Source organism: Anolis sagrei, chromosome 9, assembly GCF_037176765.1.
Source record: "Anolis sagrei isolate rAnoSag1 chromosome 9, rAnoSag1.mat, whole genome shotgun sequence".
Taxonomy (NCBI): domain Eukaryota; kingdom Metazoa; phylum Chordata; class Lepidosauria; order Squamata; family Dactyloidae; genus Anolis; species Anolis sagrei.
This window is the reverse complement of record NC_090029.1, coordinates 19,647,774-19,668,108: the sequence shown is the minus strand read 5'-3', so window position 1 is coordinate 19,668,108 and position 20,335 is coordinate 19,647,774. Positions and strand designations below refer to the sequence as shown.

The window sequence follows — 20,335 nt, the reverse complement described above, 5'->3', positions numbered from 1 at the left end:
ATGCTACTCTGCTGCTGAGTACGCATGCCCAGTGTGGAACACATCTCACCACGTTAAAACAGTGGATGTGGCTCTTAATGAGACATGCCGCATTATCACAGGGTGTCTGCGCCCTACACCACTGGAGAGATTGCTCTGTTTAGCTGGTATTGCACCACCTGACATCCGCCGGGAAGTAGCAGCCAATAGTGAAAGGACCAAGGCAGAGACATCTCCAGCTCATCCCCTGTTTGGGTATCAGCCAGCATGTCAACAACTTAAATCAAGAAATAGTTTTCTAAGATCCACAGAGACACTCGCTGGAACACCCCAGCAAGTGAGAGTCCAAAAGTGGCAGGCGCAAACCCAGAACCTCAATCAATGGCTGATACCAAATGAGAGACTCCCCCCTGGGCACACAGAAAACTGGGCGACTTGGAAGGCGCTGAACAGACTGCGCTCTGGCACCACGAGATACAGAGCACAAAGTGGAATCGATGACATGCGAGTGTGGAGAAGAGTAAACCACTGACCACCTGCTACAATGCAGCCTGAGCCCTTCCACCTGCACAATGGAGGACCTCCTTGCAGCAACACCAGAGGCACTCCAAGTGGCCAGATACTGGTCAAAGGACATTTAATCAACTACCAAGCTTGCAGATTTTGTGTTTTGTTTGTTTGTTTTGTTAAAAAAGTAATGCAACTGTCTGGTTACTCCTGACACGATAAATAAATAGACCATATTTATTTCAGGCCTGAAATGAAACCAGTTTAGCGGTATTCTATTTCCATTGCACTGTATCTGAATGATGCAGGGCTATATACACTGGATAAATAAAATTGGGGTGAAATTGCACAAGGCAAAGTGATGGGATTTTGGAAATGGCGTGTAGAAAGGGTGTGCGTTTGGGCAATTGTAATTTTGGAATGGATAATGTTGCAGTCGATGGGTTTCAAAGACTTTTCTGATGATACAAATGGTGTCCAGTTGAGATGCCGTGTGATGGTTTGCAAGTGCTGGTTGTGCAGCAAGTGCCCGGAACAGCTTGCCTTTCTTCTCTGGCATCCAACTTTCCAAACTCGGGTTTCGAAACAAACACATGTCTGAAGTCTTGGTATAACTCCAGCGTCAGTTTTTGAACATGTCACAAAGCAGCTTCTCCATAGGGGTGTTTCCGATGGTCCTGCGGAAAAAGAGCAGCTCGATACGGTCTGAAGAAATGAATTTCAGAGAAGGCAGTAGCAGCAAGAGCTTCCCAAACCTGAAAGGAGAAGGAGGAAAAATAGGGCATTGATTTCCATCAAATGGATCCAGGGCTGTGTTAAAAGGAACGTGGGAATCAGGGAGAGGGTGCCATGAGGAGAGGCAGATAAGAAAATTATTATGATTACTAGCCGCCCCCTGCCCATGCGTTGCTGTGGCCCAGCTTGGTGATCTGGAAAATAAAGTAATGAGAAAGTGGTGGTTTCTAATATATATAATTTTTTATGCTTGTGGGTAAACAGTATTTCTTGCTATTTCTTTGCCAGTGTTGATGTGGAGATTGTCTGGTTTGCCTACTCTGGAACATGCAACGTATCATTGTCCTTTTTGAGGTGTCCCTTTCAAATCTATGATATATATATGTGAATCATATCTATCAATATCTATCTATCTATGGCTGGATGGGTCTTTGTCAGGAGGGCTTTGATGACGTTTTCTTGCCCTGGTGAAGAGAGTTGGACTGGATGGCCTTAAGTGTTTTCTGTTGGTCATGGGGATTCTGTGTGGGAAATTTGCCCCATTTCTGTCGGTGGGCTTCAGAATGCTCTTTGATTGTAGGTGAACTATAAATCCCAGTAACTACAACTCCCAAATGTCAAGGTCTGTTTTCCTCCAAACGCCATCTGTGTTCATATTTGGGCATATTGAGTGTCCCTCGTATCATGATTATAACAATCTACATAAATAAAAATGTAATGTTTGTTTGTGGGATTAACAGAACTCAAAAACCACTGGGGGAATTGACACCGAATTTGGACACAAAACACCTAACAACCCAATGTATGTCCTTCCCTTTAAAAAATGATTTTGTCATTTGGGAGTTGTAGTTGCTGGGATTTATAGTTCAACTACAATCAAAGAGCATTCTGAACCCCACCAACGATGTAATTAAACCAAATGTGGCACACATGACTCCCATGACTAACAAAAAACACTAGAAGGGGTTGATGGGCAGTGACCTTGAGTTTGGTCCAGCCCATCCTTGTTTGAGTCCACAGTGCTCTCTGGATGTCGGTGAACTACAACTCCCAAACTCAAGGTCACTGCCCATCAACCCCTTCTAGTGTTCTCTGTTGGTCATGGGAGTCATATGTGCCACATTTGGTTTAATTGCATCGTTGGTGGGGTTCAGAATGCTCTTTGATTGTAGGTGAACTATAAATCCCAGCAACTACAACTTCCAAATGACAAAATCATTTTTTAAAGGGAAGGACATACATTGGGTTGTTAGGTGTCTTGTGTCCAAATTCGGTGTCAATTCCCCCAGTGGTTTTTGAGTTCTGTTAATCCCACAAACAAACATTTCATTTTTATTTATATAGATTGTTATAATCATGATACGAGGGACATTCATTAAAGATATCCCCTGACCCACATCTATTTATCACAGGATGCTGGAACTGCATATGTGTAATGATATACGTCTCTAGAGGTTATGTACCAATTTACAACTCGGAACTGATAACGGTCTTGATTTGACAGGAGCTGAAGTGGAGTGAGGTTTAATCATGGACCCAGTGGAAGACAGAGCAGTCCTCTTGTTCAGTTACTTGAAAGGCCGCACACCAAAGGACTTCTACAAGCGAGGTGTTTATATTTGCTTCAAAAGATGGGAGAAGTGTGTGTCCCTAGGTGACACCGATCGAGAGAAGGACTCAGAACTGGGCCAAGTTTCTTTGCTCTCTGTCCACAGGAAGTGGGTCAGGAGCAATCTTTCATGAACGCTCCTTGTATCTGCTTCTAGGGAAGAGCACATGCCTGCACCTACCTCACAGGCTGGTTTGGGTAATGTATCTGGTTATGCTGTCCCAGCATCACTTGGGACTGGTCCTGCAAATTCTCCACCTGGTCTGGATCCTTCAGGCCCCTTGTTTCTGTAATAATAATAATAATAATAATAATAATAATAATAATAATAATAATCTTTATTTATACCCAGCTCCATCTCCCCCATGGGGACTCGGAGCGGTTTACATGAGGCCATGCCCATCAGTACAGTCAACACAATATAACACCAAAGCATAACAGAATTAGAAAATAAAAAACATAAAATGCAAAACCAATATAATAAGCGACACAGCAATATAAAATCGGACATTAGACACACAGGATTGCATGGAGCAGGGCCAAATTTAAGGATTAAAAATTTTAAAACACTGGGAGATTGGACAGTGGAAATTATTGGGGAGGGATCCGGGTTGAGGAAGGAATTAATTGCACGAACCCTAAAATAAGGTGCTTCTGAGGCCATTTGTGCGAAATTTGGTCAGGGGAGTATCTTACATTCAATCATTGAAGGTACATTGGAATAACCAGCTTTTCAGATTCCTCCTGAAGATGACCAGCATGGGATCTTGCCTAATATCTCTGGGGAGTGAATTCCAGAGCTGGGGGGCCACCACAGAGAAGGCCCTCTCTCTGGTTCCTGCAAGTCGCACTTGCAATGCAGGCGGGAGCGAGAGAAGGGCCTCTCCGGAAGATCGAGGGTTGACTGCTCTCTGTAATTCGCCCTAGTTAATAATCTGGTTGCCACCTGTTAGACAAGTTGAAATTTCCGGGCCGTCATCAAGGGCAGCCCCACGTAGAACGCATTGCAATAGTCCAATCTAGAGGTAACTAAGGTGTGGACCACCGTGGCCAAATTCGCCTTCACAAGGTACGGTCGCAGCTGGCGCATGACCTTCAATTTTGCGAAGGCTCTCCCAGCCACCGCCAACGCCTGTGCTTCAAGCGTCAGTGCTGAATCTAGGAGGACACCCAAGCTGCGGACCTGCGATTTCAGGGGGAGTGCAACCCCATCAAGCACAGGTTGCCATCCTATACCTCGATCTGGCCTATGATTGACCAGGAGGACCTCTGTCTTGTCAGGATTGATCCTCAGCTTATTGGTCCTCATCCAGACCATCACAGCGGTCAGGCACTCATCTAGCACTCGAGGGGCTTCCTTGGAATTAGGTGGAAAGAAGTAGTAGAGTTGGGCGTCGTCTGCATAGAGATGGCACCCAACTCCAAAACTCCGGATGACCTCTCCCAGAGGTTTCATGTAGATATTAAAAAGCATGGGGGACAGAATGGAACCTTGTGGGACCCCACAGGTCAAAGACCAGGGGTCCGAGCAGGTGTCCCCCAGCTTCACCAGGAAGGACCGGAGCCATGACAAAGCCGTGCCCCCAAGGCCCATCCCGGAGAGGAGAGCCGTCCCAGAAGGATACCATGGTCGAACCAGAACGAAATTGTATTGGAGCAAGACTTGCTTGGAATTAAACCGGACGAAGAAGGACAAAGTACAAGAAAGCGTAGACTGTCTTGAAGTTTGCAGAAAAATGGCCTCCAACCTCCTCCTCGGTCTCTCACCTGGCTTGAAGAGTACAATGGCCTTCATACAGGCAAACTCTGCCGGGTCCACCGCCAGGGCTTTGAAGCGGGCGATGACTTCCTGCAGGGCACGAATGTCCGTTCCGCCGGAGACAAGCTTTCCATTGAGAGTGGGAGCGAGATCGGATACAGAAAGCAAGGGGCACGTTTCCAGCGGCAAAGACCACTGGATGGCACAGAGCAGGAACAGTTCACTCCAGGCTTCCTCCAGTAAGATCACCTGCAAGCAGGAAAGCAGAGGGCTGAACCTCGGGATCATTCGGGGAGCGCGTGCTGCAAAAGGCCCATTTGTGACTCTTCAGCTGAAATTGAACTCCCATCATCCCCGACCATTAGCTATGTCCTCTTTGGTGAGGTCCTCTTAGATCAGGAATGGGCAAACTTGGCCCCTCCTGGTGTTTTGGACTTCAATTCCCACCATTCCTAACAGTCTCAGGACCTTTCTTTTCCACCTCAGCCGCTTAAGCGGTGATGGCACGATCATCAGCATAGATGAAATTCTCCCTAAGGAAGAAATAGATCAACTTGGGCTTTCCAGGTGTTTTGGACTCCAACTCCCACCATTCCTAACAGCCTCAGGCCCCTTCCTTTTCCCCCTCAGTTGCTTAAGCTCCCTGCTTGAGCAGTGATGGCACGATCGTCAGCATAGATGAAATTCTCCCTAAGTAAAACATAGATCAACTTGGGCCCTCCGGGTGTTTGTAGGTGAACTACAAATCCAAAACCAAAGGACACTGCCTACCAAACCCTTCCAGTATTTTCTGTTTGTCATGGGAAAACTGTGTGCTAAGTTTGGTTCAATTCCATCGTTGGTGGGATTCAGAATGCTCTTTGATTGTAGGTGAACTATAAATCCCAGCAACTACAACTCCCAAATGACAAAATCGTTTTTTTGAGTAAAGGACATACATTGGGTTGTTAGATGTCTTTTGTCCAAATTTTGTGTCGATTCTTCCAGTGGTTTTTGAGTTCTGTTAATCCCACAAACGAATATTACATTTTTATTTCTATAGGCTAGCCGTCCCCTGCCACATGTTGCTGTGGCCCAGTCTGTGTATATATGTTTTGTGTGTTTATGTATGTGTATATATGTGGTTTTGCACATGTGTTGTAATGTATTTTTTATTTTTTGGCTTTTGAAATCTCTTCTGCTGTGTTTTTCAGTGTTTTTATGAGTGATGGTCACTCACTCACACACACACACACACATATATATTGTATTACATTATAATATTATGCTTCTGGAACATGGCCAGACAGCCCGAAAAACATGCAACAACCCATCCATCAATCCATCTATTCTACACCAACTAGCAGAGTAGGAACGTTAAGGAGTCCATATAATCCATACGTTTAATAAAACCATGTGTTGACTGTCGGAATCTCTTTCAAGCCCATTTCTGAGCAAGTAGTGTTCTTGCCGCGATAGTTAAATACCATATATACTCGAGTATAAGCCAACCCGAATATAAGCCGAGGCACCAAATCTACCACAAAAACTGGGAAAACATATTGACTTGAGTATAAGCCAAGGTTGGAAAATGCAGCCGCTACAGGTAAATTTCAAAATAAAAATAGATACCAATAAAATTACATTAATTCAGGCACCAGGAGGTGAAATATTTTTGAATATTTACATAAAACTGTAATTTGAGATAAGACTGCCCATTATTTTAACCTTCTTCAATGTAAATATACTTACACATCCTTCCAACAATAATAAAGAGAATAAAATAATACATGTAATAATAATAATAATAAAGTAAAATAATGGAAATGCAATAATAACAGTAATAATAGAGCAAAATAATAAATGCAATAATAATAAAGTATAACAAATGTAATAATGATAATAATAATAATAATAATAATAATAATAATGTGATAAAATACTGTAAATGTAATTATAATAAAGAAAGTAAAATAATACATGAAATAAAAATAATATTAATAACAGAATAAAAGAATAAATAACCTTGACTCGAGTATAAGCCGAGGGGAGCTTTTTCGGCCTAAAAAGGGGGCTGAAAAATTAGGCTTATACTTGAGTATATACAGTAAGAATATATTTTGTCCTTATTCCTCCCTATCTCGAAGTCTGTTATGTTTAGTAAATAGAATTAAGGTTTTAAATTGAACTTCGTTTTTAGTATTTTTTTTGGTAGTGTTTTTGTATTTCCCCCCAGTATTTCTGCTTTACATGATCACCAAGAATGGGAAAAGGTCCCTACATCTTCCCCAACATAGATTATTTTGCTTTTTGTAATACCTTGCTAACTGCTGGGGTGTTAAATGCTAGCAGAAAAACATACTCAAGATCAATAAACGTAAATGAAAATTGGTATAAGATGTTTTTCCTCCATTCTTGAACACTAAAAGGGTTGTTTGTGTTCTCTCGGCCAAACCACAGATAGTTCTGATCTGGACAGGGGACTCACCTGGTCTCGGAAAGGGAGGTTGGAGAAGACAGGTAGGTTCTTTGCCCACTTCACAGCCATGAAAAGGAGCCGGGCTGAGGTTTCGTAGACGCTCTCGGGGTTGGCGGTCGGATATGGGGAGACATGGGCCTCGCCCCCCGGCCGCTCCGGCTCATTGCCAGTTACGTCGATGTTCTCATCAGCTAAAGAAGAACAAGGCATCCATCAATCCAACAAACCCCACAACTTATGAAGGGACCTGCCATAGATGCAGGCAAAACGTCAGGAGAGAATGCGTCTGACGTCAGGAGAGAATGCTTCTACAACATGGCCGGACAGCCTGGAAAACTCACAACAATCCATCCGTCAAGCCATCTATTCTACACCAACTAGCAGAGACAACCATTTGATCTTTTGCTGCATTGTTTACTGTCAAGAGGTTGCAATGAAAACCTACTCACCTGTAATTCTCAACCCACTAGGTGGCTTACTTACTTAGGCGATCCCTCGTAGTCCGAGTAGGATAGTCTTCCAGGGTGGGTCCATAGGTGACTGTGGAGCCCTATTCTTGACCTGCATCTTCTCCCATGGTGAGGGCATCAATTTCCAGGTAGAAGGTGGTCCTGGTTGGGGTTGGCTTGACGCGCCTTCCTCTTGGCACGTTTCTCTCTTTTGCTCTCCATTCGTGCCTCTTCAAATTGCACAGCACTGCTGGTCACTGCTGACCTCCACCTGGAGCACTAAAGGGCCAGGGCTTCCCAGTTCTCAGTGTCTATGTCACAGTTCTTAAGGTTGGCTTTGAGCCCATCTTTAAATCTCTTTTCCTGCCCACCAACATTTTGTTTTCCGTTCTTGAGTTCGGAGTAGAGCAACTGCTTTGGGAGACGGTGGTCGGGCATCCAGACAACGTGGCCAGTCCAGCGGAATTGATGGCGGAGGACCATCGCTTCAATGCTGACGGTCTTTGCTTCTTCCAACACGCTGACGTTTGTCTGCTTGTCTTCCCAATAGATTTGAAGGATTTTCCGGAGGCAGCGCTGATGGAATTGTTCCAGGAGTTGCATGTGACATCTGTAGACAGTCCATGTCTTGCAAGCGTATATCAGGGTTGGGAGGAAAATAGCTTTATAAACAAGCACTTTGGTCTCTCTATGGCTGTCCCAGTCCTCAAACACTCTCTGCTTCATTCGGAAAACAGCTGCACTCACAGAGCTCAGGCGGTGTTGTATTTCAGTGTCAATATTGATTTTTATGGAGAGGTGGCTGCCAAGGTAGCGGAAATGGTCCACATTTTCTAATGTCCCACCATTAAGCTGTATCTCTGGCATTGGAGAGGCATTGGCTGGTGACTGCTGGAAGAGGACTTTGGTTTTCTCGATGTTCTATGACAGGCCGAGCTTCTCATAGGCTTCTGCGAAGGTGTTTAGAGTGGCTTGTAGATCTTCACTAGGTGGCAGCACAGGATAGGTCAATGCCCTTCTTTGACCGTAAGCACAATCAACAATAGCCAATCTGTTATTGAATCCCGGTGTGGCCTATTACTTTGCTCCACCACTTGCATTTGTTTTAAGAATGCACCATTAAAGCATATAGGTTCCAGGTACTGTAGGTCGTCCAGGTGTTTTGGACTTCAGTTCCCAGAATTCCTGTTCATTGGACAAAGCTGGGAATTGGAATCCCAAACACCCGAAGGACTAAAGGTTGGACCCTACTGTGATATGGCTATATTAGGTGAGAAAAAAATGTTTTTGCCCCCAAATGAAGCAGAGAGTGTTTGAGGACCAGGACATCCATAGGGAGACCAAGGTGCTATTGTCCTCCCAACCCTGCTATACGCCTGCGAAACGTGGACTGTCTACAGACATCACATGCAACTCCTGGAACAATTCCATTAGCACCTGAGCTCTGCAAGTGCAGCATTCTTCCAAATGAAGCAGAGAGTGTTTGAGGACCGGGACATCCGTAGGGAGACCAAGGGGCTTGTTTATAAAGCGATTGTCCTCCCAACCCTGCTATACATCTGCGAGACGTGGACTGTCTACAGACATCATATGCAACTCCTGGAACGATTCCATCAGCGCTGCCTCTGGAAAATCCTGCAAATCTCTTGGAAAGACAGGCGGACAAATGTCAGCATGCTGGAAGAAGCAAAGACCACCAGCATTGAAGCAATGGTCCTCCGCCATCAGCTCTACTGCCATCAGCTCTACAGCTCTACCGGTCACGTTGTCCGGATGCCCAACTATTGTCTCCCAAAGCAGTTGCTCTACTCCAAACTCAAGGACAGAAAAAGGAATGTTAGTGAGCCGGAAAAGAGATTGAAAGATGGCCTCTAAGCCAACCATAAGAACTATGGCATAGACACTGAGAACTGGGAAGCCCTGGCCCTTAAGTGCTCCAGCTGGAGGTCAGCTGTGACCAGCAGTGCTGTAGAATTTGAAGAGGCATGAACGGAAGGTGAAAGAGAGAAACGTGCCAAGAGGAAGAAGGCATGTCAAGCCAACCCCGACTGGGACCGCCTTCCACCTGGAAACTGATGCCCTCACTGCGGGAGAACATGCAGGTCAAGAATAGGGCTCCACAGCCACCTACGGACCCACCAGGACACTGATCTTGGAAGACGAGGGATCATCTAACTAAATAATTAGAAGAGAACTTATTTAATTGCACTACTATTTAGAAATCCAATGCTGTGCTTGGCAGTTAGGCACTAGAACTCTCTAGTGGGCCAAAGTTAGTGGTCCAAAGTTAGCATCGCCCTGAGGGGCATGAGTAGGCCAAATCCTTTTAGAGTTAGTGGTCCAAAGCTAGCGTCATCCTGAGGGGAGTGAGTAGGCCGAAGCCTGTTAACATTAGTGGGCCAAAACTAGTGTTGTCCTGAGGGGCGTGAGTAGGCTGAATCCTGTTAATGTTAGTGGGCCAAAACTAGCGTCATCCTGAGGGGAGTGAGTAGGCCGAAGCCTGTTAACATTAGTGGGCCAAAACTAGTGTTGTCCTGAGGGGCGTGAGTAGGCCGAATCCTGTTAATGTTAGTGGGCCAAAGCTAGCGTCGTCCTGAGGGGAGTGAGTAGGCCGAAGCCTGTTAACATTAGTGGGCCAAAACTAGTGTTGTCCTGAGGGGCATGAGTAGGCTGAATCCTGTTAATGTTAGTGGGCCAAAACTAGCGTCATCCTGAGGGGAGTGAGTAGGCCGAAGCCTGTTAACATTAGTGGGCCAAAACTAGTGTTGTCCTGAGGGGCGTGAGTAGGCCGAATCCTGTTAATGTTAGTGGGCCAAAGCTAGCGTCGTCCTGAGGGGAGTGAGTAGGCCGAAGCCTGTTAACATTAGTGGGCCAAAACTAGTGTTGTCCTGAGGGGCATGAGTAGGCTGAATCCTGTTAATGTTAGTGGGCCAAAACTAGCGTCATCCTGAGGGGAGTGAGTAGGCCGAAGCCTGTTAACATTAGTGGGCCAAAACTAGTGTTGTCCTGAGGGGCGTGAGTAGGCCGAATCCTGTTAATGTTAGTGGGCCAAAGCTAGCGTCATCCTGAGGGGAGTGAGTAGGCCGAAGCCTGTTAACATTAGTGGGCCAAAACTAGTGTTGTCCTGAGGGGCGTGAGTAGGCTGAATCCTGTTAATGTTAGTGGGCCAAAACTAGCGTCATCCTGAGGGGAGTGAGTAGGCCGAAGCCTCTTACAGTTAGTGGGCCAAAGTTAGTGTTGTCCTGAGGGGCCTGAGTAGGCCGAATCCTGTTAACATTAGTGGGCCAAAGCTAGCATTGTCCTGAGGGGCATGAGTAGGCCGAAGCCTGTTAGAGTTAGTGGGCCAAAGCTAGCATTGTCCTGAGGGGCGTGAGTAGGCCGAAGCCTGTTAGAGTTAGTGGGCCAAAGCTAGCATTGTCCTGAGGGGTGTGAGTAGGCCGAAGCCTTAGTGTTAGTTTGTGGGCCTCAGTGAGGGAATGCCTCAGTCTGTGTGAAGAAGCTTCTCTGTGAGGTAGACCTCACAGTATGAGGAAGGCCGAGTATGAGAGAAGCCTCCTGTGTAAAGCTCCAATAGCAGCTACTATGTATTTGTTTATTTGTGTTATGGAAACCTTGTTATTGTAAATATTCTTTTACTACAAAGGAAAGCCTCCTAAGGAAGATATAACATTGCTCTATGTGTTTTTGGTTCTTTTTATCACTTTTGGCTCCTGGTGCTGGGCCATGCTGCTACTCTGCTATACATTTATGGGGAGGGTCTTTTGTTACTAAGCCCCTCACCCAGCACAAGCCACGTACCATCCTCGGGCTCCAGCTTGGCACACGTCTCCGCTGTCATCAGGCTGGCCATGAAGCGATGGTTGCTGGGGGGAGTCGGGGCCCGGGCCCTGGAAGCCCCCGTCACGGAGCAGGAGACGGGGGCCCTGTGGCTTGGTGGCAGCGAAGGGCAAGCCAGGGGCAGCGATGGCGGTGCCGCATCCCGCGTGGTCGCCAGGTGCTCAGGTTGCCGCTCCGAATCCAAGTCAATGGCGTCAAGGCGGACTTGTGCGGTGCTGCGGGGCTGGCGTTCATTTTGTACCGCTGGGGGCAGAAATAGGAAAGAAAGGTGAGCCACTAACTGTCCTGATAGCACTGAAAACTTATTATTATTTGAAACACAACAAGATGAGTCCACAGCAGACACTCTGCTGGCTGTTGAATTGGATCACACATCGGACACTTCCCAAGTGTCTAGGACTGTGTGATGTATCGGCGAATAATACGTGCACATCCCAGTAAGGTGGCCTTCTGCAGCCGGCAGAAGGTAATTTTGTCAGCGCCAATTGTGTTTAAGTGCAGCGCCAGGCCAAGGTCTTTAGGCACTGTACTCAGTGTGCCGATCCTCACTGGGACCACCTTTACTGGCTTGTGCCAGAGTCTTTGCAGTTTGATCTTTACATCCTCATATCATGTTGTTTCTCTTCAATTCTGTTGTCACCTGGTATTGCAACATTGACGATCCATACTTTGTTTTTTAACACGATTGTGAGGTCAGGAGTCTTGTGCTCCAAAACTCTGTCTGTCTGAATCCGGAAGTCCCAGAGGAGTTTGGCGTGTTTATTTTCTGTAACTTTTTCTGGCTTGTGATCTCACCAGTTTTTTGTCACAGGCAGATGGTGTTTGTGGCACAAGTTCCAATGAATCATCTGAGCAACGGTGTTGTGCCTCTGCTTGTAGTCTGTCTGCGCGATCTTGTAGCAGCTGAGGATGGGATCTATTGTTTCATCTGCTTCCTTGCAGAGTCTACACTTGGGATCTGTTGTTGACTTTTCAATTCTGGCTTTGATGGCTTTGGTTCGAATGGCTTGTTCTTGGGCTGTCAGAATCAGGCCCTCCTCTGTCTCCTTTTTCAGAGCTCCATTTGTGGGCCACAGCCATGTTTTTTCTTTGTCAATTTGGCTCTCAATTTTTCCCAAGAACTGTCCATGGAGAGAGAGCCTTCTTTGGCCAGTTTTCTCTTCTGCTTTGGATTGTGTTTTTACGGTATTCCCTCTTTGTCATTTGCACTTTAAGCAGTTTACTACTCTCGACTTCCCTCAATGTTGGTTCTTGATTGCCTTTCCCATCATTTGCCAATGCATGTTTCTTTTCTTCTACCGTTTGTTTCACTTGCAGAAGCCCTCTTCTCTCTGCCTCCTGATTTTCTGGGCAGGTCAAGTCTGCCGATATCACTACGCGGTTGTAATGCGTAGTGGATTGTCATCAGTTTTCTTGTTTTTCTGTCCAGATCCTCCAGCTCTGCTTGTGTCCAGTTCACAATCCCAGCCGTGTCTCTAATGACTGGGATGGCCCAGGGGTTGAGAACCTTGATCGTATTTCTGCCATTTAATTTGCTCTTCAAAACTTTTCTGACTCTGGATATATTCTTTGCTGACCACATTTTTTCACATGGCCATGCTTGATATTGTCCAAATATAGTATGCCCAGATATTTATAGGCTTCAGGCTGATTGCACTTTATGGTTTGTCCATTTGGCATCTCTATGCCCTCGCTGTGAGTAATTTCCCCTTTCTTTAATGCCACTGTGGCACATTTGTCTAGGTCAAACTCCATACTGATGTCAGTGCTGAAGATTCTGACTGTGTTGGTCAGTGACTTGATTTCAGTTTCTGGCTTTCCATAAAGCTTTAGATCATCTATGTACAGCAAGTGAGAGATATTATTATTATTATTATTATTATTATTATTATTATTATTAATCATCGAAGCAGAACTCCAAAATCTCAACCTTCCAAGCTTTGTTCTCCCATCTGTTATAGAACCCGCTGATCTATTTTACATCAACAGGGAAAGGCCATTCCCCGTGCCTTCTCCCCATTCCTTACAAGCATACTCACCATCCTTGTTCATTCCTGCCTGTAGGCATTTCTTCAGGCGGCAGGCTTGGCATTGGTTCCTGTGTGCTTTGTCCACCGGACACATCCCTGTGCCAGCTTGACACCTGCAGGAAACAAGACAACATCGCAATGTATGAGGTGTCAGTTCTTCCACACTGCATCATCGTCTATCTGTGATTTTACGGCATCAGATCCATCCTGCAGAATTTTTGACTTTTGCTATTTCATGAAATATTTTGCATTTTGCATTAGAAATGCCTTAGTGCTTCACTAGCTCCACACATCCGAGAACTGTGTAGGATTCTGCAGCCGTTGGCAATTAAAGTAGCATTAAAATCACAAAATCGCAACAAAGAACCCCTAAACAAGGTAAACATTAATTTAGACAGGCGTTTGACATTTGATTTATTCTGAAAGATGATTTTAATGGGCATATGATATTTATGTTTTTAATATGTTTTGATGAATTTTAATTGTAATTTAGTGCTTTTTAATACAATTACCCCCTGGTGGCACAGCAGGTTAAACCGCTGGGCTGCTGAACTTGCTGACCAAAAGGTTGGTAGTTTGAATCCAGGGAGCAAGATGAGCTCCCACTGTTAGGCCCAGCCTCTGCCAACATAGCAGTTCAAAAAAAATGAAAATGTGAGTAGATCAGTAGGTACCGCTCTGGTGGGAAGGTAATGGCGCTCCATGCAGTCATGTTGGCCACATGACCTTGGAGGTGTCTATGGACAACGCCGGCTCTTCGGCTTAGAAATGGAGATGAGCACCACCACCCAGAGTCAGACACGACTGGACTTAATATCAGGGGAAACCTTAACTTTTACTAATCTGAATAGGAATACAGTGTTCCCTCACTTATCACGGGTGTTATGTTCCAGGACCACCCGCAATAAGTGAAAATCTGCCAAGTAGGGACTTAATATCAAGGGGAAACCTTTACTTTTACCTTAAAGTCACATAATCACAACAAAGAAACTCTGAACAAGGTAAATGTTAGTTTAGACAGACGTTTGGTGTGTGATTTACTTCTGGCAGAAGGGTGTTTTAATGGGTATATTATGATATTAATGCTTTTTACTATGTTTTGGTGTTTTTTAATTGTAATTTAGTGCTTTTTAATACATATTTTAAAATACTTTTGTACCATGTAGGTTTTTAGCGCACCTAGTTCTTAACTTAGCTGTATTGAATCCCATGCTGGAAGAAATGTAGGCCAGAATATAATAAAATGTGTTGTCAAAGGCTTTCATAGACAGAATCACTGGGTTGTTGTGAGTTTTCCGGGCTGTATGCCTATGTTCCAGAAGCATTCTCTCCTGACATTTCACCCACATCTCTGGCAGGCATCCTCAGAGGTTGTGAGGTCTTTTGGAAACGAGGCAAGTGGGGAACATTCCAGATATATAGACTCCACTTGTCTAGTTTCCAACAGACCTCACAACCTCTGAGGATGCCTGCTGTAGATGTGGGCAAAATGTCAGGAGAGAATGCTTCTGGAGCATGGCCAGACAGCCTGGAAGATCCACAGCAACCCACTAAAATAAAATTTCAACACTATTTGTGACCTCATTCTAGATATTTAGAAACAACACATATAAGAAGAAGGAGAAGGAGAGTTTTCCGAGATGTGTGGAGAAGCATTCTCTCCTGACGTTTTGCCCACATCTATAGCAGACATCCTCACAGGTAGTGAGGTATGTTGGAAACTAGGCAAGTGGGGAACATTCTACAGATATATAAACCTCACTTTCCTAGTTTCCAACAGACCTCACAACCTCTGAGGATGCCTGCCATAGATGTGGGTGAAACATCAGGAGAGAATACTTCTGGAGCATGGTGATACAGCCTGGAATATCCACAGCAACCCACTAAAATAAAATTTCAACACTAACTGTGACCTTATTCTAGACATTTAGAGACAGCATGTATAAGGAGAAAGAGGCGGAGGAGGAGGAGGAAGAGAAGAAGAAGAAGAAGAAGAAGAAGAAGAAGAAGAAGAAGAAGAAGAAGAAGAAGAAGAAGAGGACTCGAACAACAACAACAACAACAATAACAACAACAACATGTATGTCCAATGTCACCTCCCTTCTTGTGATTTGGAAAAAAAGGGACTGAGCATTTGCAAGTATGGAGAAGAAGGTGTCAGATGCAATTGGTGAGTAAATCCACTTTCCCTTTGATGCACCTCCCATTGATCCACACTAGATTTGCTCTGAAGTCTTCTGTTGTTTTCTTTACTTTGCTCCACAAGAGCAGTGAATTGTGCCAGGTTCAAAAATGGCCACCTCCTTACCTATAGATGAGCTTTCTGCGGACACTGCGCTTAAAGAAGCCGCTGCAGCCGTTGCAGGCATAGATGCCGTAGTGCTTTCCGCTGCTGGTATCGCCACACACTTTACACAATAAGACAGGGCTTCCAACTTTTCCAGGAGCCATGCTGAGCCCTACTGGGGAGATGCAAAGGTCATTATCGCACAAAGCTTTGTTACCATCATAATGAAGCGTTAGTTTCCTAGAATCATAAACTTGGAAAAGACCCCAAGGGCCATCCAGTCCACCCCCCCCCCCCCAATCTTTATCACATTGCAAAGTTCCTCTCCAGGCACTGTGGAATTAAAAACGTTGGGATAACAACACATTGGAAATACTCATGAATGACTCTATTGCGTTGCTGTGAGTTTTCCGGGCTGTATAACCATGTTCCAGAAGCATTCTCTCCTGACGTTTTTCCCACATCTATGGCAGGTATCCTTGGAGTTTGTGAGGTCTGTTGAAAAGTAGGCAAGTGAGGGTAATATATCCAGCGTGGGGGAATTAACTCTTGTCTGCTTGAGGCAAGTGTGAATGTTGCAGTTGGCCACCTTGATTAGCACTGAATGGCCTTGCAGCTTCAAAGCCTGCCTGCTTCCTGCCTGGGGATGGTCCTTTGTTGTGAGGTGTTCGCTGGCCCTGATTGATTCTGGTCTGGAATTCCCCACCCCCCCTTTTTTAAATTAGTTTTTATTGTGCCAATTTTTCTGGTGAATACATTGATAAGAATATTTACCAAAAAAAGGTAATACACAATGATAGAGGAAAGCGACGTGTGAGAGAAGAAAAAAAAGGGGAGAAAAAGAGGAAGAGAGAGAAAAAAAGAGAAAAAAACCTAAGAAAAAAAAGAAAAAAATTAACCAAAAACCCAGAGTCCCCTGTGTCCGAGTTTCCCAGTGTCTTCAAAAAGTAAAATTATTTTGGTGGTAATCACGGTCTTCTTCTTATACGTTTCCGACGTTGCTTCTATTGACTTATCATCTTCAAATATTGGATAGATCTATTACTAATGTCAGTTTTCTTGATTGTATAAAGTCCTTAAAGCCTGCCCAGTTCGTCTTTTTCTGTGATTTGTTCAATCTTTGGGACAGGCAGTCCATCTGGATTATGTCAAATATCTTCATGATCCATTCATCGGTTGTTGGGATTTCAGATTATTTCCATACTTTGGCCAGTAATATTCTGGCCGCTTTACTTAGTAAAAAGAACATTTTTTCTTGATTCATGTTTAGTTTAGGGTGGGCTATACCAAATAGATACCTTTCTGGGGATTGCGGGAAGTTAACTTTTAAGATTTTTTGGGAATTCCCCCTTTTTTTGAATGTCGTTCTTTATTTACTGTCCTGATTTTATAGTTTTTTAAAATATTGGTAGTGAGATGTTCATGGTTTCCTCCTTTCTGTGGAAATTGTCCAACTTTGCAGCTCTTCTGATGTCTATGGTGGAGTCTCCATGGGCCTCTGCTCCTCTGTTGCATGCTTCCAGAAAAGCCACTTGATTCTTACACAGCCAGATAGGCAGATGATAATAAACGTTTATGGAGTAATATCAAAAGGCTGTTGAGACATGGTGACTCGCCCAAGTTCACCCAGGAAGCTTTATGATAAAGTGAGGCTAGATATAATATGCCTGGCCCTCCAGGTGTTTTGGACTCCCACCATTCCTCACAGCCTCAGGCCCTTTCCTTTCCCCCCTCAGCTGCTTAAGCAGCTGAGGGGGAAAAGGAAAGGACCCGGGGCTGTGAGGAATGGTGGGAGTTGAAGTCCAAAACACCTGGAGGGCCTAAGTTGGCCCATGCCTGATCTAAGAGGACCTTACCCAAAGAGGACTCATGTTTCCATCCAACTTTCTAACTTGGGGGCCACATGCTAGCGCTCCTTGCTAGGAGGACTGGCTGCACAGTGATGGAAAGAAGGAAGGAAAGGAGGAAGAAAGAGAGAAGGAAGGGACAGATGGAAGGGGAAGGAGGGAGGAAAGAGACAAAAGGGAGGGAAGGAAGGGCTGTAGAGAGAGATCGAAGGAAGGAAGAAGAAAGGAAACAGAAGAAAAGAAAAACAAAAGGGAGAGAAGGAATGAAGGAGAAAGAGGGTGAGGGAAGGAGGGAGGAAAGATGGAAGGAAGGACGAATGGATGGAAGAGGAGGTTGGAAGGAGAAAGCGGAAGGGGGGGTAAGGAGGAAGGAAAGACAAAAGGGAGGGAAGGACAAAAAGAGAGAAGGATGGAAGGAAGCAAAAGAGGAAAGAAAAAGAGAAGGAAGGAATGACAAAAAGGGAGGGAAGGACGAGGAAGGGAAAGGGATGCATGGATGGAAGGAAGGAAGGAAGCGAAGGAGGAAAGAAAGAGAAGGAAGGAAAGGCAAAAGGGAGGGAAGGACCAAAAGATGGAAGGATGGATGGTAGAAAGGAAGCGAAGGAGGAAAAAAAGAACGAAGGAAGTAAAGACAAAGGGAGGGAAGAACGAAAAGGGAAAGGGAAAGATGGATGGATGGATGGATGGATGGATGGATGGATGGATGGGAAGAAGGAAGGAAGGAAGGAAGGAAGGAAGGAAGGAAGGAAGGAAGTGAAGGAGGAAAGAAAGAGAGAAGGAAGGAAAGACAAAAGGGAAGGAAGGACAAAAAGGGGAAGGGAAAGATGGATGGATGGATGGATGGATGGGAGGAAGGAAGGAAGGAAGGAAGGAAGGAAGGAAGGAAGTGAAGGAGGAAAGAAAGAGAGAAGGAAGGAAAGACAAAAGGGAAGGAAGGACGAAAAGGGGGAACAGAAGGAAGGATGGATGGATGGATGGAAGAAAAGAAGGAAGGAAGGAAGGAAGGAAGGAAGGAAGGAAGGAAGGAAGGAAAGAGAGAAGGAAGGAAAGACAAAAGAGAGGGAAGGACGAAAAGGGGGAAGGGAAGGAAGGAAGGAAGGAAGGGAGGGAGGGAGGAAGGAAGGAAGGAAGGAAGGAAGGGAGGAAGGACAAAAGGGAGGGAAGGATGAAAAGGGGGAAGGGAAGGGAAGGAAGGAAGGAAGGAAGGAAGGAAGGAAGGAAGGAAGGAAGGAAGGAAGGATGGAAGAAAAGAAAGAAGGAAGGAGAGAAGGAAAGAAAAACAAAAGGGTGAAAGGGAAGGAGAAAGAGAGAAGGAAGGAAGATTAGGATGGTGAGAGAGGAGGGCCTGAGAAAAGAGCCCAAAGGTCCATATCCGGCTCCCGGGCCTGGGTCTGCCCGTACCTGCTCCAACTGCTAGGAGAAAGCTTAGACCTGGATGGGGCACAGATGCAAGACCAAAGAGGGGAATGTCGCTCAAAGAAAAGTAATGAGACTTACCTGTTGGGCTCCCTTCCAGTCCTTTGTTCATCGCAGACTCTGTTGGGGAGGCAGCCATGCCTGCGCTTGATCAGGGCGGTTAAGTCTTGAATTCCTTGGGCTTTCGTATGTCTTCTTGGTGTGTTACCGCGCCAGCCTCTTCTTCCTCAGATGTTGACCAAGACTCAAGAGAAGTTGTTGCAAACCCAGGCTGATGTGGACCAGCTGCTATCTACAGTTGGAACTGGGCAAGTGATTGGAAGTGTCCCTTCAATGCAAGGCAGCCTCTTCCATGCGAAACGGGCACGACCATGAGCCTATCCCAATCCTGGACAGGCGTGCTCTTCCCTGAGGGTCTCTGGGTACTTTGTGTGTCGGTGTGAGTCCTGCCCGCGTGCGAGCCCCCTTCTCTTCAAGGCTCCCGTGGCGCAGTGGGGAAGATTAGCCCTTAACGCTGTGTAAGCAGATGCCTCTCTGTCATCCTCTTAATCTTTAGCCTCTCTCCAAAGGTGGAACCATCAGCCACACAAAGAGGAATGGGAAAGGTGCCGAAGAACCGTCGCCGAGGCCCGAACGGTGCCAGAAAGCTGTAACCAGACCTCCCTCTGACACCGAATCTGTCCGCACCATTTCTCTCCGCAGCCGCTTAACAAAACGGGCCCGTGCCATGCTCTTGCCATCCATCTATGGGGCAATTACCACTCATTTGTTCAGCCATCAGCTGGCGGGCCAGAAATTAAGATTGGCTGTGTTCTCTAGACATTTGATCTACCTCAGCCTTCACTCCCCACCAGTCACCACAACATTGTCTACTTTGGCTGGCACCCTGAGATCCAATCGAAGAGGTTTTTGGAGAGGGAGGAGGGCTCACCTGCAAAGACAGCTGCTGATCCGAACTAAATATTTCATGGGGCATTCATTTGTCAGGGAAGTGAGGCCACCGACTCTCCAAATAGACCCTGGAGGGATGAGGAAAGTTGCCAAAGAAATCACAGGGCCGTGAGGAGAAGAAAAATACCCAAATTCAAGTCCTGAACTCTTGGGGTGACCTTGGAAGAAGCTTCTGGGATCAAGTTAAAATTGTGATTGTGGCGTGGTTCATGCACTGTGTGTAGGAGGACTATCACATGAAAGAGTAATTTTATTTAGCTTTTCTTATTGAGTTTGAAAAAGTTAACTTTTTAACTTCCCCAAATTCCCCTTCCAGTATAAATAGTGGCTAGGTTGGCTGGTGGATTCTGTACTTCACCTTTGAACTTTTGCAAAATCCTTGGCCAGGCTCTCATAGTAATTTAACTATACAGTTACACCAGCATAAGTACTTTTGGAGGCATGGTGCAAAAAGCTATCCAATACCTTCTG

General features: G+C 45.4%; 1 protein-coding gene across 2 annotated transcripts; it reads right to left on the bottom strand.

Moving 5' to 3' along the window:
* Positions 1-709: 709 nt before the first annotated feature.
* NR2E3 (nuclear receptor subfamily 2 group E member 3) lies at positions 710-19,395 on the bottom strand. Of its 2 annotated transcripts, none has more exons than XM_060755583.2 (8): positions 18,995-19,395; positions 15,672-15,825; positions 13,373-13,476; positions 11,295-11,576; positions 7,057-7,238; positions 4,598-4,838; positions 3,012-3,117; positions 710-1,241 (listed from the first exon to the last, which is right to left on the bottom strand). In XM_060755583.2, the coding sequence occupies exons 1-8, from the start codon at positions 19,050-19,052 to the stop codon at positions 1,109-1,111; spliced, it is 1,260 nt and encodes a 419-aa protein (XP_060611566.2). In that variant the 5' UTR covers positions 19,053-19,395; the 3' UTR covers positions 710-1,108. The 2 variants fall into 2 exon arrangements, with proteins under 2 accessions (XP_060611566.2, XP_060611567.2); XM_060755584.2 differs by having other exon boundaries at positions 15,672-15,822.
* Between the last annotated feature and the right edge of the window lie 940 nt (positions 19,396-20,335).

What these genes read in the sequence shown, in the direction of transcription:
- NR2E3 (XM_060755583.2), bottom strand. Translation starts at nt 19,052, where the DNA reads ATGGCTGCCTCCCCAACAGAGTCTGCGATGAACAAAGGACTGGAAGGG. An exon ending in CGCAGAAAGCTCATCTATAG is followed by an intron (nt 13,477 to 15,671) that starts GTAAGGAGGTGG and finishes TGTTTCCTGCAG; the next exon opens with GTGTCAAGCTGGCACAGGGA. An exon ending in GGCAGGAATGAACAAGGATG is followed by an intron (nt 11,577 to 13,372) that starts GTGAGTATGCTT and finishes TTCTGCCCCCAG; the next exon opens with CGGTACAAAATGAACGCCAG.